The sequence below is a fragment of the Malus domestica genome, chromosome 16 (assembly GCF_042453785.1).
Source record: "Malus domestica chromosome 16, GDT2T_hap1".
Taxonomy (NCBI): Eukaryota; Viridiplantae; Streptophyta; class Magnoliopsida; order Rosales; family Rosaceae; genus Malus; species Malus domestica.
In genome coordinates, this window is record NC_091676.1 from 37,048,915 (window position 1) to 37,065,814 (window position 16,900).

General features: G+C 41.3%; 1 protein-coding gene across 1 annotated transcript; it reads right to left on the minus strand.

Moving 5' to 3' along the window:
• Positions 1 to 597: 597 nt before the first annotated feature.
• LOC114823678 (DEAD-box ATP-dependent RNA helicase 5-like) lies at positions 598 to 16,678 on the minus strand. The gene is made up of 13 exons (XM_029099099.2): positions 16,051 to 16,678; positions 15,834 to 15,958; positions 6,442 to 6,549; positions 4,875 to 4,955; positions 4,490 to 4,568; positions 2,806 to 2,891; positions 2,674 to 2,730; positions 2,503 to 2,570; positions 2,196 to 2,264; positions 2,019 to 2,112; positions 1,211 to 1,375; positions 1,037 to 1,129; positions 598 to 876 (listed from the first exon to the last, which is right to left on the minus strand). The coding sequence occupies exons 1-13, from the start codon at positions 16,571 to 16,573 to the stop codon at positions 784 to 786; spliced, it is 1,641 nt and encodes a 546-aa protein (XP_028954932.1). The 5' UTR covers positions 16,574 to 16,678; the 3' UTR covers positions 598 to 783.
• Between the last annotated feature and the right edge of the window lie 222 nt (positions 16,679 to 16,900).

Sequence of the window (16,900 nt, forward strand, 5' to 3'; positions counted from 1 at the left end):
CTTTCAGCATCATAGTTGTTGGGAAATTTGTAAAGGGCGGCAGTTGTTTACCTTTGACTATACTCTTACAATGGCGGATGATGAAGATGATGTTGATTATGTACTTTAAATTTAAGTTGTAGTTTTTAAATTTAAGTTATTGTAGTTTTTAAATTTAAATAATACATTATGTTTGGCCCTCAGTTGGAGATGGTTTTTTGTCATAGGGCTATGCTTGGCCCTATGACCCTATAACCCTTTGGCATTCGGTTGGGGATGGTAAGAAATATAGCACTGCACTGTTCATTAAAATATTAATTTCTTGGAATGTCAAAGGGCTTAAACAAACCCTCGGACCCTTCTTCGATTGGAGATAGCCTTATTGACAAATAAATCGACTAGGACAAAAGATACACACTTGTTTACCAAAAACTTGTAACGGACAAGCAATATATCATGGTTCACTGAAATTGGGCTACGTCAAAATTGGGGTACAGCAGTGTTGCAATTTAAGTCATACCTTGTTACCTAAGCAACCGGGTCATACCTTATGATAAGTAAAATGTTTCAGAACACTTTCCACGTGATGCTCTCAGTTATAACGTAAAATGCTATAAGTTTTAAGGTAATATGAAAATCCAAAGTAAATAATCATTGAGAATCCATGTAATACAATCGAGGGGGAAAACAAAACAAAAAAAGGACAACAAAATTTGCGTAAATTACAATAAGAACTAATTCCCACAGCCAACTTTGGGCGTTTTACTGCTCGAGTAACAAATGTTTTCATAATTGCAAAAAGAACTAATCTTCATCGTCAGAGTTGAAGGTGATTTTTTGAGACTTTGGAGCATCGGCAGGAATCTCTTTGAAGTGAGCCCCGTAAAGTTTGGACTCCTGTATTTCAATACCCCAAAGAAAGAGCATAAGAAAAAGGATTGTTAAAATGCCACTCATGCAAGCAGATTAAAAGAACGCGGAACATGAATGCGAATTATTCAGCAACCAGAAGGAAAAGCTAAATATGAGATAAGATGAAAGAGAACCAAATGCGTGCCTTCTTCTTAACATGGGTGCCAAATTTCAACAAGGCTTCTGGCACATTTTGCTTGGCTTCTCTGAGAACATTGACCAGCTCCCCCGCAAGTCCCTGGAATAGTACTCAATATATAGTAGTTCGACGTAGAATTCTTCTCAAAATCTTGTAGAATATTGATTTATTTAGTGTTACCTTGTTGTGATGTGTGAAAAAAGTATGAGCAACGCCCTTCTTTCCAGCCCGTCCAGTCCGCCCAATTCGGTGGACATAATCCTCAGTAGTGAGGGGAAAACTATAGTTGATCACTACTTCAACGTCTGGAATATCCAATCCACGAGCAGCCACATCAGTAGCTATCTGAAAATATGTTTCAGATAAAATGCAATATATTATAACCAGTTTCCAGACATAGCTACAAGAAGTTAAAATATTTCTTCATACAGATAGGGTCTTTCAGACAGAAGCAAGCATATGCTAACCACAAGTTCCCTGTCAAAAAGTTCGTAGAGATTTCAATAAATAGTTACCCCTATACAAAAACATTTTAAACCAGCTGGAAGGAAACTATAAAACAGTTGGGCGGAATGTAAAAACATACCGAGACTTCCACAATATACAAGAACGTTGTTTTGGTAAATACGAGTACCTACCTTGTCCAAGATACTTGTGGGTTCTTTTTGTCATCATCATTATCTTTCAAGTTTCAAGTTCCATTCTAGTAAACCTTAATTCTTTCACTTTTCCTTAATACTGATTTTTGTAACCGAGTTAAAAAAGTTCGGATACAAATTAAGAGATCCCTCCTAAATAGGGTAGGAAAGAAAATGGTGCCTCTCATCATGTGGCACTAAGAGCTAAAATGTCCATCCAATTCTTAGATAAAAAGGGGAGGGCAAAGCAGAAGAAGACATAGTGTCAACGGTCAAGTTTATTATCATCCTCCATTGTATTTTAAATACTGTATTTAGATAAAACATATCACTTCTATCGAACAACATACCATCAAGGGGCAGCTTCCCTTCTTGAACAGAGAGAGTGCCTTTGTACGCTCACTTTGTGCCTTATCACCATGTATAGAAACAGCTTTCCAACCCCTAAAAATAAGAAATACATAGACCATCAGTAGCTTTCCTCAAATATCTTCGGCAGCAATCCAAATATGTATCAAGAACTTTACCCTTTGTGCAGCATATTCTCAAGGCGAGGGGCTTCCGCTTTGTACAAGACAAAAATCAAAACTCTGTTCCTGTTCCACAGTATGACATCGGTATTAGCTGATATCAAATTACATCATCAAGGAAAGTAATTAAGTATTGAAGGAGCTCCATTGTGTGATCTAAAAATTGAACATGTATAGATGGTAAAACCAAGTGGGATTCGATCACACAAAATACACACAACACTAGTTCCAAAATAATCCACGACGGATTGGCTAAGACACAAGTTACAAATGAAATAATGGGACATAATGTGCCAATACTTACTCTTGGGATTTGTGGTATTTTTCTAGCAATGCAACCAAGCGCCCATTACGTGAATGATCATCCAAGACCTACGAACGTGAGATGGAGGTCAATTGCAGTAAAGCATATATTGAATTAACAAAATAAACATCTATTCATCACATAGGTTTCATGTGTGTTGAGAACTTGTACCTCAACTATCTGCATAACATCATGGTTGGCAGCTAAATCCTCTGATCCAACAACTACCTGAAATAATGTGTTATTAATTTTCCAAAAGGTGAAAACGAACTATTAAAGGTCACAATAATTAAGAATTCACACCTTAACAGGATTAGGATCCATGAATTCCTGAGCTAATTGATGAACTGATGGAGGCCATGTAGCACTGAACATTACCATTTGCCGAGCTGCACAGAGTCAATATATCTATATCATTATCACCAGACTGAAATTATCCTACAAAACTAATTGAACTAGTTAGAAAGATCCGAGAGTACTGAAATGTCAAGGTTCAAGTGGGACAGACCTTACCTAGCCCAAAAATTGGAGAAAACTTAGATACTTCAACCTAATTAGCAGTCTAGAGTTTAATTGGCCTCAAATTTTCCAATAAATTCATTTCAGAAATTCAAACTGCTCATGGTACTCCTTTTACGAGACATCTTTGGAGAGCAATCCGGGGGAAATAGATTACTTCTTATTTCATATTTAGGCAAGCATCACAAATTATTCTATAGAATTCCCCAATGGATTAATGTGGATATTTCCAGAGTCATGTACCAACTGGCACATTAAAAGGGCAACTTTGTAAGCTTCTAAAATAAGAGTTAGTGAAAAGAAATTCTGGGTTTCTTCTTGTGTGGAGGCACAGCAACCTTGGAGTGATTGCAAAATACCTTTGGTATGATGCTGAAGGCCAGTCTGATGCCGGAATTTTTCTAACTTTATTGGAGTGATTCCAATAACCTTTGGTATGATGCCAAAGGCCAGAGTGAGTACACATCTTCTATATTCCTATCTATTTCTATTGTCCTACATCAGTTTGGTGGGAGACCCAGTATATTTGGCAAGGCTGGGAACCTGGCGACTGACTTAAGATACTACTACTTCAACATGTCAAACTCAATGTCGATTCTTTTGCAACCAAGGGAGAATAATGGAGGAGCCAAGTTAAAATTCAATAAATTAGTCTTTCTACTTCTTATGTAATGAAAGCAGTTTAGTCAGCAAATTCTGCGTTTGAGTCTCTCTATGTTACAATATTAATTATTTGTTGTCATAATTTTTTCTTTAGAATTCCTCAGTATATTAATGTAGATCTTTCCAGATTCATGTACCAACTGGCATATAAAAGGGGCTTACTTTGTAAATTTTTAAAATAAAAGTCAGTGAAAAGAAGTTCTGGGTTACTGCTTGTGTGTGAGACACAGCAACCTTGGAGTGATTCCAAGGTACCTTCGGTGTGATGCTGAAGGCCAGTGTGATGCTGGAATTTTTCTGATTTCTCTATTGGTGTGATTCCAGTACACCTTGGCTGTGATGCCAATGGCCAGAGTGAGTCTGATTCTTTTATATTCCTATCTATTTCTACTGTCCTACATCAATAGGTCTCATAACTGAATTACTTCCAGGCCCCTCATAATTAAAATCATTTTCAGTTAGATGATTTCTATTAGAAACAAAAAACAGTTGTCCAAAAGTCTAAGTCAAAATGATTGTCTTTCCTCTCTCTATGGATAGGTATCCAATAGCACTAAACCTGTGTATGTAAGTAGAGATGAGTGGTTATTTCTAATAAAGGGATGAAACAATTAGTAACATAAACTGGAAGAGCATATTTTTCCTCACACACCTTCTCCATATGACAATGGAATCAAATAAACTATTTAAATTTTAAACAAATCATTAAAATGTTTTAGACTTAATTAAAGTACTTCCAAACAAACTAGAGTACTTGATGTCACCTGATAGATAAAGAGAGAACTATTAATGCTACATCACATACCAGAGCATGTCTGGCCCAATATATAGCGAACTTCTGGTTCAAATCCCAAGTCTAGCATTCGATCTGCTTCATCAAGGACCTACGAAAAATTTCTGTTAGTCTCTATTTTCTGAGATCTTTAACACTACTAAAACATTCCATGTATAAAAAGACAAGGGTAGTGCTATTCACACACCCCTTTTTACCTCCCACACACCCTTGTCAATTTTTTGTGCATTGATCCTCTTCAATTCATTCGATCCGATGGCCAAAAATTGAGTGGGGTGTGTGAGAGGTAAAAATAGGTGTGCGGATAACACCACCCAAAGAAAAATTCACATCCAAACTAAAGAAAAATAAGAAAATGAAACTTAATGATACTTCCCTTCAGGTAACAGATACTTACCGTAAAAGATACTTCCTTCAGGCAACAATCCTTATTTTCAATGAGATCCTTTAGACGACCAGGAGTTCCAATGACGATGTCCTAAGAGCACAGAAAAGTATACAAAAACCAATTGTAAGAAGATACAAAATGACAAACATAGAACCTCTACAGAATACTTCCACCTGCACATGTACTGAATTAACTCAATCAGACTTTTGCCCAAACCAAAAGAACTAACTTTTCAAAATTTCCAAGTAAACCCAACTGATGTGGTATACCAGACTACCAGTAGCAACGACTGAAGTTTTTAAGTTAAAACTATTTAGTCAGCAGGAGTAACCCCAAATCTAGTTTGAATCATAAGCTCTTTCTCTTCTATAAGTAGGATACTACTATACTCAGGGCTACCAGGGTACTAATGCATATAATCTTTAATTGTAGACACATTCAAAACAATTTCTTTTAATAAGATCTTTGAATAAGCTTTTCAAATGAGAACTTGTTTCTCACTTGTTACAACAATAACAACAAAGCATTTTCCCACTAAGGGGGGTCGGCTATATGAATCCTAGAACGCCATTGCGCTCGGTTGTGTGTCACGTCTTCCGTTAGATCCAAGTACTTTAAGTCTTTTCTTAGAGTCTCTTCCAAAGTCCTTCTAGGTCTTCCTCTACCCCTTCGGCCCTGAACCTTTGTCCTGTAATCGCATCTTCTAACCGGAGCGTCAGTAGGCCTTCATTTCACATGTACAAACCACCATAACCGATTTTCTCTCATATTTCCTTCAATTTCGGCTACTCCTACTTTACCTCGAATATCCTCATTCCTAATCTTATCATTTCTCATATGCCCACACATCCAACGAAGCATTCGTGCCATAAAGCATTGCCGGCCTTATTGCCGTCCTATAAAATTTTCCCTTGAGCTTCAGTGGCATACGACGGTCACACAAAACGCCGGATGCACTCATCCATCCAACTTGTTTCTCACTTGTTAATCATACTTAAATAGATAATATGCACTGAGTTGCATGTCATCCACTGTGTTTTTGTGAAATTTATAACAACTTTCCAATCTTTTTTTTTTATGTAGATTTCACCAAACTCATCCTGTCATTTCTCTGAAAATTGATGTTTTGTCGATATTACCATCTACATTTTGGTATTTTGAACCTCACAATACTTCCGTTAACATTAATATTCAATACCTTGGTTGTTATATGACCAGCAAAACAAAAGAAAAGAGGAAACTGTTTTGTGCACATCAAGTACAGGGCAAGCTTTGCATTAGGGAATCCTTGATTTGGCTACAATTGACTATGTGCAAAGCTTTCAAAAAGGACAAAGAATCCTTACATCATTAGGTGAAATTTATTTGGTTTATGTATATTCAAAACGAGGACAAAGTTCAAAATAAAGAATTAAATCTAGACGTCATCGTATTTCCAAGTCGCAGCGTTACTGATACAGTTTAAAACATGAAGTTAATTTTGATTAGCCAATTGTAGACCAGTGTAAAGTATGAGGGGATGAAGTATAAATTTGAATTTGTGCCACATAAAATAAGAAAGAATTAAGTATCTTACAACACCAGACTTCAACATAGATATTTGGGGTCCCTTGGATGCTCCTCCGAACAAACAAACTGATACCACACCACAAGGTTTCCCAGCCTCGAACAAAACATCTGAAATCTGCCACCAGAAGATAAAGCAAATGGTCAGTCACCTTTCAATAAATAACCTTGAATTTCTCCGGTGAACATATCACATGCCCAAGCAGCAGGTGAAAAAGGAATGTAAGCAACAACAAAAAATTATTAGTACAACCAAATACAAAAAGGAAACAAAGTTCACAAACTTGTTTCACTCTACTATTTGTTGGACATTCTTCTTACATGAAAAGTTTGTGGCTTTTAAGTGTTTGACATAGAAGGATATGATACTTGCTGACCCATTGTTGAAACTCCTTGAATGCTTAAAAAGAATTCCCCTTTCTTCTTACATCAGAACCAATGGAACACTGGTTCTATCCTAATGCAAAAAACATTTCCCCCACCCTCATTTACCACTGTGGACTAACCCAAAGATATTCGCCTACATTGCAAGAGCGCAGAATTTGTACACATGACTATCAATATCACAATTTGTGCAACTATATGGTTCTTTTTCAACCTTAACAAGCAACAATCCAAAAGAGGGTTATCATCTTCTATCAGCTTTCTGACAAGTAAAGGTACCATTTGCAGCAACTCTGTTCAAAACTCATTTATGGACTATTATAGTGAAATGCATGACCAGATACCCAAAAAAATCAATGTTCTCAACTCCCCGTGTATGTGAGTGATTCCCCATTACACGTTTTATGATGAATATCTAATTCACGTAACAAAATCCTTGAGACAATTGAGTCGAATCCTTATGATCACGTCGAATCCTTATGAAAATGAATCCAGAACAAAATCGCGCTAAAGCTTGGGCGTCACCCGTAAGTGGCGCGCTGTGTGGCCCGAGCACAGTGATAAGTGAGCAAGGGTCGCTGTATCTCCATCGGCACCCGGATGCAGTGTTAAATGAGCAAGGGGCCGTAGAAACTTCTTTTCGAACGACTCCACTCAAAGTTGTTTGGGAGCATATGCTCCTATCAACTTTACACGGGATACACAAAAGAAGTACTTTGATCCTATTAGACGGGGGAGGGTGAAGAAGCTAGGACAGAAGGGTAGAGTTCAAGAGAGCAAAATGCGTTTAGGAACGTGGAATATAGGAACCTTAACGGGAAAATCTATGGAAGTAGTGGAAGTTATGGTGAGGAGAAGGATAAATATTATGTGCCTACAAGAAACTAAGTGGGTTGGTAGTAAGGCAAAGGATCTAGAAAACTCAGGGTTTAAACTTTGGTATTCGGGCACAAATAGAACGAGAAACGGTGTTGGCATCATCGTGGACAAGACCTTGACACAAGATGTTGTAGATGTCAAGAGGGTAGGAGATAGAATCATGGCAATCAAGATTGTAATAGGACAAGAACTTATCAATGTGATTAGTGCGTACGCACCTCAAGTAGGGTTGGATACGAGTTCGAAGGAGAAATTTTGGGAAGACCTTGGAGACTTGGTGCAAGGAATTGCTCAGACGGAGAAGTTATTTATAGGAGGAGATCTAAATGGACACGTGGGCAGGGAGACAGGCAACTATGGAGGTTTTCATGGTGGCCATGGTTTTGGGGAGAGAAACGAGGATGGGGAAGCTATCTTGGATTTTGCAATGGCATATGATCTCTTCTTAGCCAACACCTTCTTTAAGAAGAGAGAAGAACATGTGATCACCTACAAGAGTGGGTCGTCAAAAACACAAATAGATTTTCTTCTAATGAGGAAAGGGGATCGTATAACTTGTAAGGATTGCAAAGTTATACCAGGAGAGAGCGTGGCTAATCAACATCGCTTGTTGGTGATGGATGTACATATCAAAAGAGGGAGACAAAAGAACAAGACTTGGAAGTGCCCAAGGACTAGATGGTGGAATCTAAAAGAAGAAAAACAAGCCATTTTCAAAGAGAAGGTAATCACCCAATGTGTGTGGGATAGAGAGGGGGAAGCTAGCCAAATGTGGGATTCCATGGCTAGTTGTATCCGAAAAGTAGCAAAAGAGGTATTAGGAGAGTCCAAGGGCTTTGCCCCACACCAAAAGGAATCTTGGTGGTGGAATGAGGAGGTACAAACAAAGGTGAATGCTAAGAAGGAATGTTGTAAAGCCTTATACAAGGAGAGGACCGATGAAAATGGTGAAAGGTATAGAAAAGCGAAGCAAGAGGCGAAGAAAGCGGTCAGAGAAGCTAAGTTAGCGGCTTACAACGATATGTATAAACGACTAGATACCAAAGAAGGAGAGTTGGATATCTATAAACTAGCTAGAGCAAGGGAAAAGAAGACAAGGGACCTAAACCAAGTGAGGTGCATCAAGGATGAGGATGGAAAGGTTCTTGCTACAGAGAACGCGGTTAAAGACAGATGGAGAGGTTATTTTCATAATCTTTTCAATGAAGGACATGAAAGGAGTGCTTCTTTAGGGGAGTTGAGTAACTCAGAAGAGTGTAGAAACTACTCTTTTTATCGTCGAATCCGGAAGGAAGAAGTGGTTGTAGCTTTGAAGAAGATGAAGCATAGAAAAGCAATAGGCCCAGACGATATACCAATCGAAGTGTGGAAAGTTTTGGGAGAGACAGGTATAACATGGCTCACTGACCTTTTCAATAGGATTTTGAAAACGAAGAAGATGCCAAATGAGTGGCGAACGAGCACTTTGGTGCCTATCTACAAGAATAAGGGCGACGTACAAAATTGCATGAACTATAGGGGTATTAAGTTAATGAGTCATACAATGAAGCTCTGGGAGAGAGTCATTGAGCACTTTGGTTTCGGACAACCAATTCGGGTTCATGCCAGGGCGCTCAACCATGGAGGCAATCTATCTCTTACGAAGATTGATGGAAAGATATAGAGATGGGAAAAAGGATTTACACATGGTCTTTATAGATTTGGAAAAAGCGTATGATAGGGTCCCAAGAGACATTCTTTGGAGGATCTTAGAGAAGAAAGGAGTACGAGTAGCATATATCCAAGCTATAAAGGATATGTATGAAGGAGCAAAGACTGCCGTAAGAACTCATGAAGGACAAACCGAAAGCTTTCCCATAACTGTAGGATTACATCAAGGCTCATCCTTAAGTCCTTACCTTTTTGCGTTGGTAATGGATGAGTTAACAGGACATATTCAAGATGATATTCCTTGGTGTATGCTTTTCGCAGACGATATAGTGTTGATAGATGAAACTCAGGAAGGGGTAAATGCAAAGCTTAACCTTTGGAGAGAAGTGTTGGAATCTAAAGGTCTTCGCCTAAGCCGATCAAAGACAGAATATATGGAGTGCAAGTTCAGTGCAGATGGAGGCCAAAACGAGTTAGGGGTGAGGATCGGAGATCAAGAAATACCAAAGAGCGACCGTTTTCGTTACCTAGGATCTATCTTGCAAAAGAACGGAGAATTAGATGGAGATCTCAACCATAGAATACAAGCTGGATGGATGAAGTGGAAGAGTGCATCTGGCGTGTTGTGTGACCGCCGTATGCCACTGAAGCTCAAAGGAAAATTCTATAGGACGGCAATAAGGCCGGCGATGCTGTATGGCACAGAATGTTGGGCGGTGAAGCATCAACACGTACACAAAATGGGTGTAGCGGAGATGAGGATGCTTCGTTGGATGTGTGGGCACACGAGAAAGGATAAGATTAGGAATGAGGATATCCGGGGTAAAGTAGGAGTAGCCGAAATTGAAGGAAAGATGAGAGAAAATCGGTTACGGTGGTTTGGACATGTGCAAAGAAGGCCTACCGACGCTCCGATTAGAAGATGCGACTATGGGACAGAGGTTCAGGGCCGAAGGGGTAGAGGAAGACCTAGGAAAACTTTGGAAGAGACTCTAAGAAAAGACTTAGAGTACTTGGATCTAACGAAGGACATGACACAGGACCGAGCACAATGGCGTTCTAAGATTCATATAGCCGATCCCACTCAGTGACTTGGATTTTCCAAGTCTCCAACCGAGAAGTTTTCCTCACTCGAAAAATTAAGGGAACACTACCCCAACCTACATGCTCCACTCAGAAAGCTTCAACATACAAGCTTCAACAAAAGAAAATTCAAAGAACTTAACAAAGAAGGCTTTGGTGTATTTAACACAATACGTTGAAATGAAGGAAAACTTATTTATTGATATCCCCGATAAGCTACAAATATGTACATATACATGAGTCAAAATAAACAAACAAGATGGAGCCTTCACAAAGGTTGCTTAGGAGAAGTCTCAGCAGTCGGTAGAGCCCCAGAAAGAGAAGGCATCGGAGGGGGATCATTCGGAGCCTCAGTACTGGACAGAACCCTAGAAGGAGGAGGCATCAGAGGTTGATCATTTGGAGCTTCATTACGCGGTACAGCCCCAGAAGACGAAGGCAATAAATGCCTTTGGAACAAACCCACAAATCTCTGATGATCAAGTAAAACCTGACCATCAGTTTCCTTCATCTGGTCAAGCTTCCTCTTCATGTTTGTAGCATAGTCATGTGCGAGTCGGTGCAACTGTTTATTCTCATGCTTGAGCCCTCTAATCTCCTGTTTGAGACTCATCACTTCGGCCGCCAATGACTCAACTTGGCGGGTTCGAGCAAATAGGCGTTGGGCCATATTAGACACAGAACCTGCACACTGAACACTGAGAGCCAGTGAATCCTTAACAGCTAACTCATCAGACCGTTTGGAAAGTAGTCTGTTATCTTTGGGAGTGAGAAGGTTCCTGGCCACCACCGCAGCGGTCATATCATTCTTCATCACGGAATCCCCAACGGTAAGAGGACCAGTAGGGGAGACGAAGGATGGGCGCCATATGTTGTCTGGAGAAGGCGGGGCTGCCTCTTCAACAAGGTTCAAGTCAAAACGACGGTCGGAGGGGCCAGACATTTTCAAAGGTATTGAAGAGAGAAGAGGTCGGACAAATCAAGATCTTAGAAGTGCAAGAATGGAGCTTCTACTGGTGGAGATTCAAGTGTGCTTTGGAACTTAATGCCAGCCCCTATAAAAAGCTGCACTCGACGGAGCTTCAGACATCGAAGAGGCGCCTGCTCAGAAATCGAAGAGGCGTTTGCTTTCTCAAAAGCTGGGCTGCTTAGAGACCACGAGGGTTGATCTCATAAATCGAAGAGGTGTTTGCTTTCTCAAAAGTTGGGCTGCTCAAAGACCACGAAAGCCGATCTCAGAAATCGAAGAGGCGCTCGCTTCCTCAAAAGCTGGGCTCCTCAGAGACCACGAGGGCCGATCTCAGAAATCGAAGAGGCACCTACTTTTCCAGCCTTGTCAGCACCTGTCACACGTACACTCAGCTTTGCGGAAATTATGGGTATTCTGTCGAAGACTTCTGGGGAAGTAGAAAACACATGAATCTTACTGTCCAATCACCCACTTCCCACACGCAGCAATAGCTCATGGGTACCACAGATAACTTTGCCAAAGTTCTCTGCCAAAGTTGAGCACGTGAAGCTTGCAGCTCCCACTACATCGCTCTGACCAAGAAGGGTAAAAGAATAGCAAAGAAACAGCACTAACAAAGTTTAGACCCATAAATTTTGAAGGTCTAGCTACCATATTATTACCCACAAGGGTAAAGGAACAGTACCACTGTTGGATAATTGGAAAGTCCCTGTGTGTCAACCTCTGTGCCTCGTGGCAAGGTAGACTAGCAAACATGCCCAACCTTTACTCACATTCGAGAAAACACTCCCAATAAGATTGCTTGCTCCAAAATCGAAGAGGCACCGTCTTCCGAATCTCGAGAGCCAGACTCCCAACATGACTACTTTCTCAAAAATCGAAGAGAGGGTAAAGGAACAGTACCATTGCTGGATAATTGGAAAGTCCTTGTGTGTCAACCTCTGTGCTTCGTGGCAAGGTAGACTAGCAAACATGCCCAACCTTTACTCACATTTGAGAAAACACTCCCAACAAGATTGCTTGCTCCAAAATCGAAGAGGCACCACCCTCCGAATCTCGAGAGCCAGACTCCCAACATGATTACTTTTTCAAAAATCGAAGAGACACTGCTCCCCGAATCTCGAGAGCCAGACCCCCAGCATGATTGCTTTCTCAAAAATCGAAGAGGCATCGTTCTCCGAATCAATCGAAGAGGCGCTCGCTTTCTCAAAAGCTGGGCTGCTCAGAGACCACGAGGGCCGATCTCAGAAATCAAAGAGGCACCTTCTTTTCTAGCCTTGTCAGCACCTGTCACACGCACACTCAGCTTTGCGGAAATTATGGGCATTCTGTCGAAGACTTCTGGTGAAGTAGAAAGCACATGAATCTTACTGTTCAATCACCCACTTCCCACACGCAACAATAGCTCATGGGTACCACAGATAACTTTGTCAAAGTCTCTGCCAAAGTTGAGCACGTGAAGCTTGCAGCTCCCACTACATCGCTCTGACCAAGAAAGGTAAAAGAATAGCAAAGAAACAGCACTAACAAAGTTTAGACACATAAATTTTGAAGGTCTAGCTACCATATTATTACCCACAAGGGTAAAGGAACAGTACCACTGCTGGATAATTGGAAAGTCCCTGTGTGTCAACCTCCGTGCTTCGTGGCAAGGTAGACTAGCAAACATGCCCAACCTTTACTCACATCCGAGAAAACACTCCCAACAAGATTGCTTACTCCAAAATCGAAGAGGCACCGCCTTCCGAATCTCGAGAGCCAGACTCCCAACATGATTACTTTCTCAAAAATCGAAGAGACACTGCTCCCCGAATCTCGAGAGCCAGACCCCCACCATGATTGCTTTCTCAAAAATCGAAGAAGCATCGTTCTCCGAATCTCGAGAGCCAGATACCACATACCACTTTTTCAAAGTGCTCTGACAGAGTTAAAACATGTGAAGCTGGCAGCTCCCACTACCGTGCTATGACCAAGCAGGGTAAAGGAATAGCATTACTACTTGTTGTTAGGGAGACTCCTATATATGTCGACCTCCATCCCCAACGGACAGGCAGACCTGCAAAAATGCTCAACCCTTCCTCATATCTGAGAAGGCACTCCCAACGAAGCCTTTCGAAATATTCAGCTTTCTTTCCCCCCGATAATACCTCTGCAAACAAGCTATACTAGAGCAAGAATATCTCATATCATCAGGGTTAAAAGCAAGAGTATCCCATATCATGCTTTTTCCCTGTCTTTTCCTTTGGCCTTGTTTTTACCTGCAAGACAAGGAGAAAGAGAGCAATCAGTCAGCACTTGAAATCAAGCTCCCAGCCAGGAACTGACAGCCTGGAACCCCTTACCTGATTACTTACCTGGCATTGCTCTCGAGTACTCATCTTCAACATCTTATGTTGCCAGGGAAGATACCGTATCTGCTTGAGGAACAGATAGGGCAAGTGCGAAGGATACAAGGAAGCATGTGGAGACAAGCGTAACAGCACACGTGCCGATCCATCCATTACTCTGTCAAAAGCAAAAGTATCCCATATCAGCAGGGTCGAACGTACTCTAGATTTGATGGACTTGTTTTGACCCTCAAATTCTTCAGTCGGCCTTATACTCTGGAGGAAACCAGAAAACCCTTCAGCTCAGTTCAAGAATAAGCCTGTGGAAAGTTACTTCTTCAAAAGCAAAAGTATCCCATATGGCAAGTGCCTTCGCCCATGAGCGGTAGGTCTCGGGTTCGAGACTTGGGAGCAGCCTCTCCATAAATGGGGGTAAGGCTAGCCGACATTCACCTCTCCCAGACCCTGCGTAAAGCGGGAGCCTTGTGCACTGGGTACGACCTTATCCTTCATGCTGCTGCAAGATGGGGAGAAGGTGAACAATCAGCCGGAGCTCTGATTGCTTACCTTGTCTGTCACCTCTTTCAGCAAATCCCCTAGCTCGGCGACTTGGGGGACTCCTACTACATGGTTTGTATCGCGCTTGACCAAGCCTGAAACTACAAGTAAGCTTCAAGTGAAATTGATACATTACCTTGTGCATCTCCACCAGTTAAAGATACCACCCCTGGATGGAGGAAGAGTACTTCCAGAGAAGTTGCCACATCTACCTATGAGACAGATAAGGCAAGTCGATACCACACTCCGATACTTAGAAGTTTCGTGATTACGAGATCATTCTCCCACAATATTTCCTAATGTCATTTGTACTCTAATGTCATTTGTACTAAATCATTCACTTGTACTCACTAAAGGAGAGCTTGAACCTATGTACTTGTGTAAACCCTTCACAATTAATGAGAACTCTTCTATTCCGTGGACGTAGCCAATCTGGGTGAACCACGTACATCTTGTGTTTGCTTTCCTATCTCTATCCATTTATATACTTATCCACACTAATGACCGGAGCAATTTAGCGAAGATCACAAAAAGCGACCGTTTTCGCTACCTAGGATCTATCTTACAAGAGAACGGAGAATTAGATGGAGATCTCAACCATAGAATACGAGCTTGATGGATGAAGTGTAAGAGTGCATCCAGCATGTTGTGTGACCGTCGTAGGCCACTGAAGCTCAAGGGAAAATTTTATAAGACGGCAATAAGGCCAGCGATGTTGTATGGCACAGAATGTCGGGCGGTGAAACATCAACACGTACACAAAATGGGTGTAGCAGAGATGAGGATGCTTCGTGGGATGTGTGGGCACACGAGAAAGGATAAGATTGAGAATGAGGATATCCGAGGTAAAGTAGGAGTAGCCGAAATTGAAGGAAAGATGAGAGAAAATCGGTTCCGGTGATTTGGACATGTGCAAAGAAGGCCGACTGACGCTCCGGTTCGAAGATGTGACTACGGGACAGAGGTTCAGGGCCGAAGGGGTAGAGGAAGACCTAGGAAAACTTTGGAAGAGACTCTAAGAAAAGGCTTAGAGTACTTGGATCTAACGGAGGACATGACACAAAACCGAGCGCAATGGCGTTCTAGGATTCATATAGCCGACCCCACTTAGTGGGAAAAGGCTTTGTTGTTGTTGAATTTAGAGCAAAAAATATCCTTAATTTTACTGATTCTAACTTTCTAGATTTTCTTGAGGTCAAGGGTAATTCCATAATAGCTCATCAGCATCAGATTAAAAGACCTACGACTAGCCGCCCACTGCCATATACCTACCACACAGTCATCCATCATTGGACTTATCCAAGGGTACTATAGCAATAAATTATTCATTATTCAACACCCTTCGTCTTCCTCTGAACTTGCATTCTAGGAGGAGAGAGAAATTGACCGGGGGAAACACAATTACTCTAAAACCCCTTCTTGGAAGTCGGAACCCTATGCTACAAGAGGCAATATTGAATCAGAGATTTCAATTTCTTAATCGACACAGAAAACTTAAAAATATTATCCAACACTAGTTAGAATATGCATCTTGGGTCAGTAAGCACATACTTGTTGAGCTAGCTCCCTTGTAGGTGCAAGCGCAAGGCAAAGAGGAGTTCGTCCCCTCGAAAACTTACCCTTCCTCTTGTTCAAAACCTGCATAATAGCGGGTATTCCAAAAGCCAAAGTCTTGCCTAGAAAACACAACACAATCAGCTTAATTGGACAAAAAGAGCTCACAACACAAACCAAACTTCAAATCCCAAAATCCAATCCACACTAGTACCTGACCCGGTTTTTGCAATCCCAATAAAATCGCGACCGTCCAATAAGAACGGCCAGGCCCGGGATTGAATCGGAGATGGACTGTTGAAATTCTGACAGCATTGTAAAACCTCACTAGGAAGCTTCGATTCTGCAAAGGAAGTCAGTGGCTTGTATTTGGCTTCCTTCGAATCCTTCCCACTAACCACCACAGCCGCGTCTCCAGATTCACCTTCGTCGGCATGGCCATTTTCCTGTGGCTCCTGATTATTTTCGGGTTCTTCCTCCTTGTCTTTGGATTTCTTGTGCTTCTTCTTCTTCTTCTTCTTCTTCTTTTTGACAATAGAATCTGAGTCTTCTTCCTGAGGAGCAATGTCTTCGAGCTTTCTCTTGGGGTTGGGGCTGGGATGGGCTTCTTCTTCGTCTTTGTTTTTCTGCTTCTTCTTCTTCTTCTTCCTCTCGGCTTTGGCTTCGTGGAGAGGTTGGGCCTGTTGCAGTTCTGCCTCGCCGATGGCGGCGGAGGATTCTTTGAGTTTGCGACCCATTGTAGAAGCTCAACTCGGGTGATAACGGCGGAGGAAAAACCAGCAGAGGCCGACGACGGGGTTTATTCTAGGTAGGGTTTTGACGTTTGACCATTTTATAATGTAGTACTGTCCACTTGCACGAAATTGATGACGTGACGAGGGTGGTTTTATCATTTTACCTATGTAGCTAACTAACCACCAATAGGAACATGCCACGTGCATTATGCGTTAAAAGGATGTTATTCCCACACTAATTATCCACCAACCGTATGTTAACCACCAATAGGCACCTACAATATGCATAAAAGAATGTTATTTACGCACTTATTTTTACTTTTCACACGC

What these genes read in the sequence shown, in the direction of transcription:
- LOC114823678 (XM_029099099.2), bottom strand. Translation starts at nt 16,573, where the DNA reads ATGGGTCGCAAACTCAAAGAATCCTCCGCCGCCATCGGCGAGGCAGAA. An exon ending in GATTGCAAAAACCGGGTCAG is followed by an intron (nt 15,959 to 16,050) that starts GTACTAGTGTGG and finishes TGTGTTTTCTAG; the next exon opens with GCAAGACTTTGGCTTTTGGA. An exon ending in CAAGGGAGCTAGCTCAACAA is followed by an intron (nt 6,550 to 15,833) that starts GTATGTGCTTAC and finishes TTCTGGTGGCAG; the next exon opens with ATTTCAGATGTTTTGTTCGA.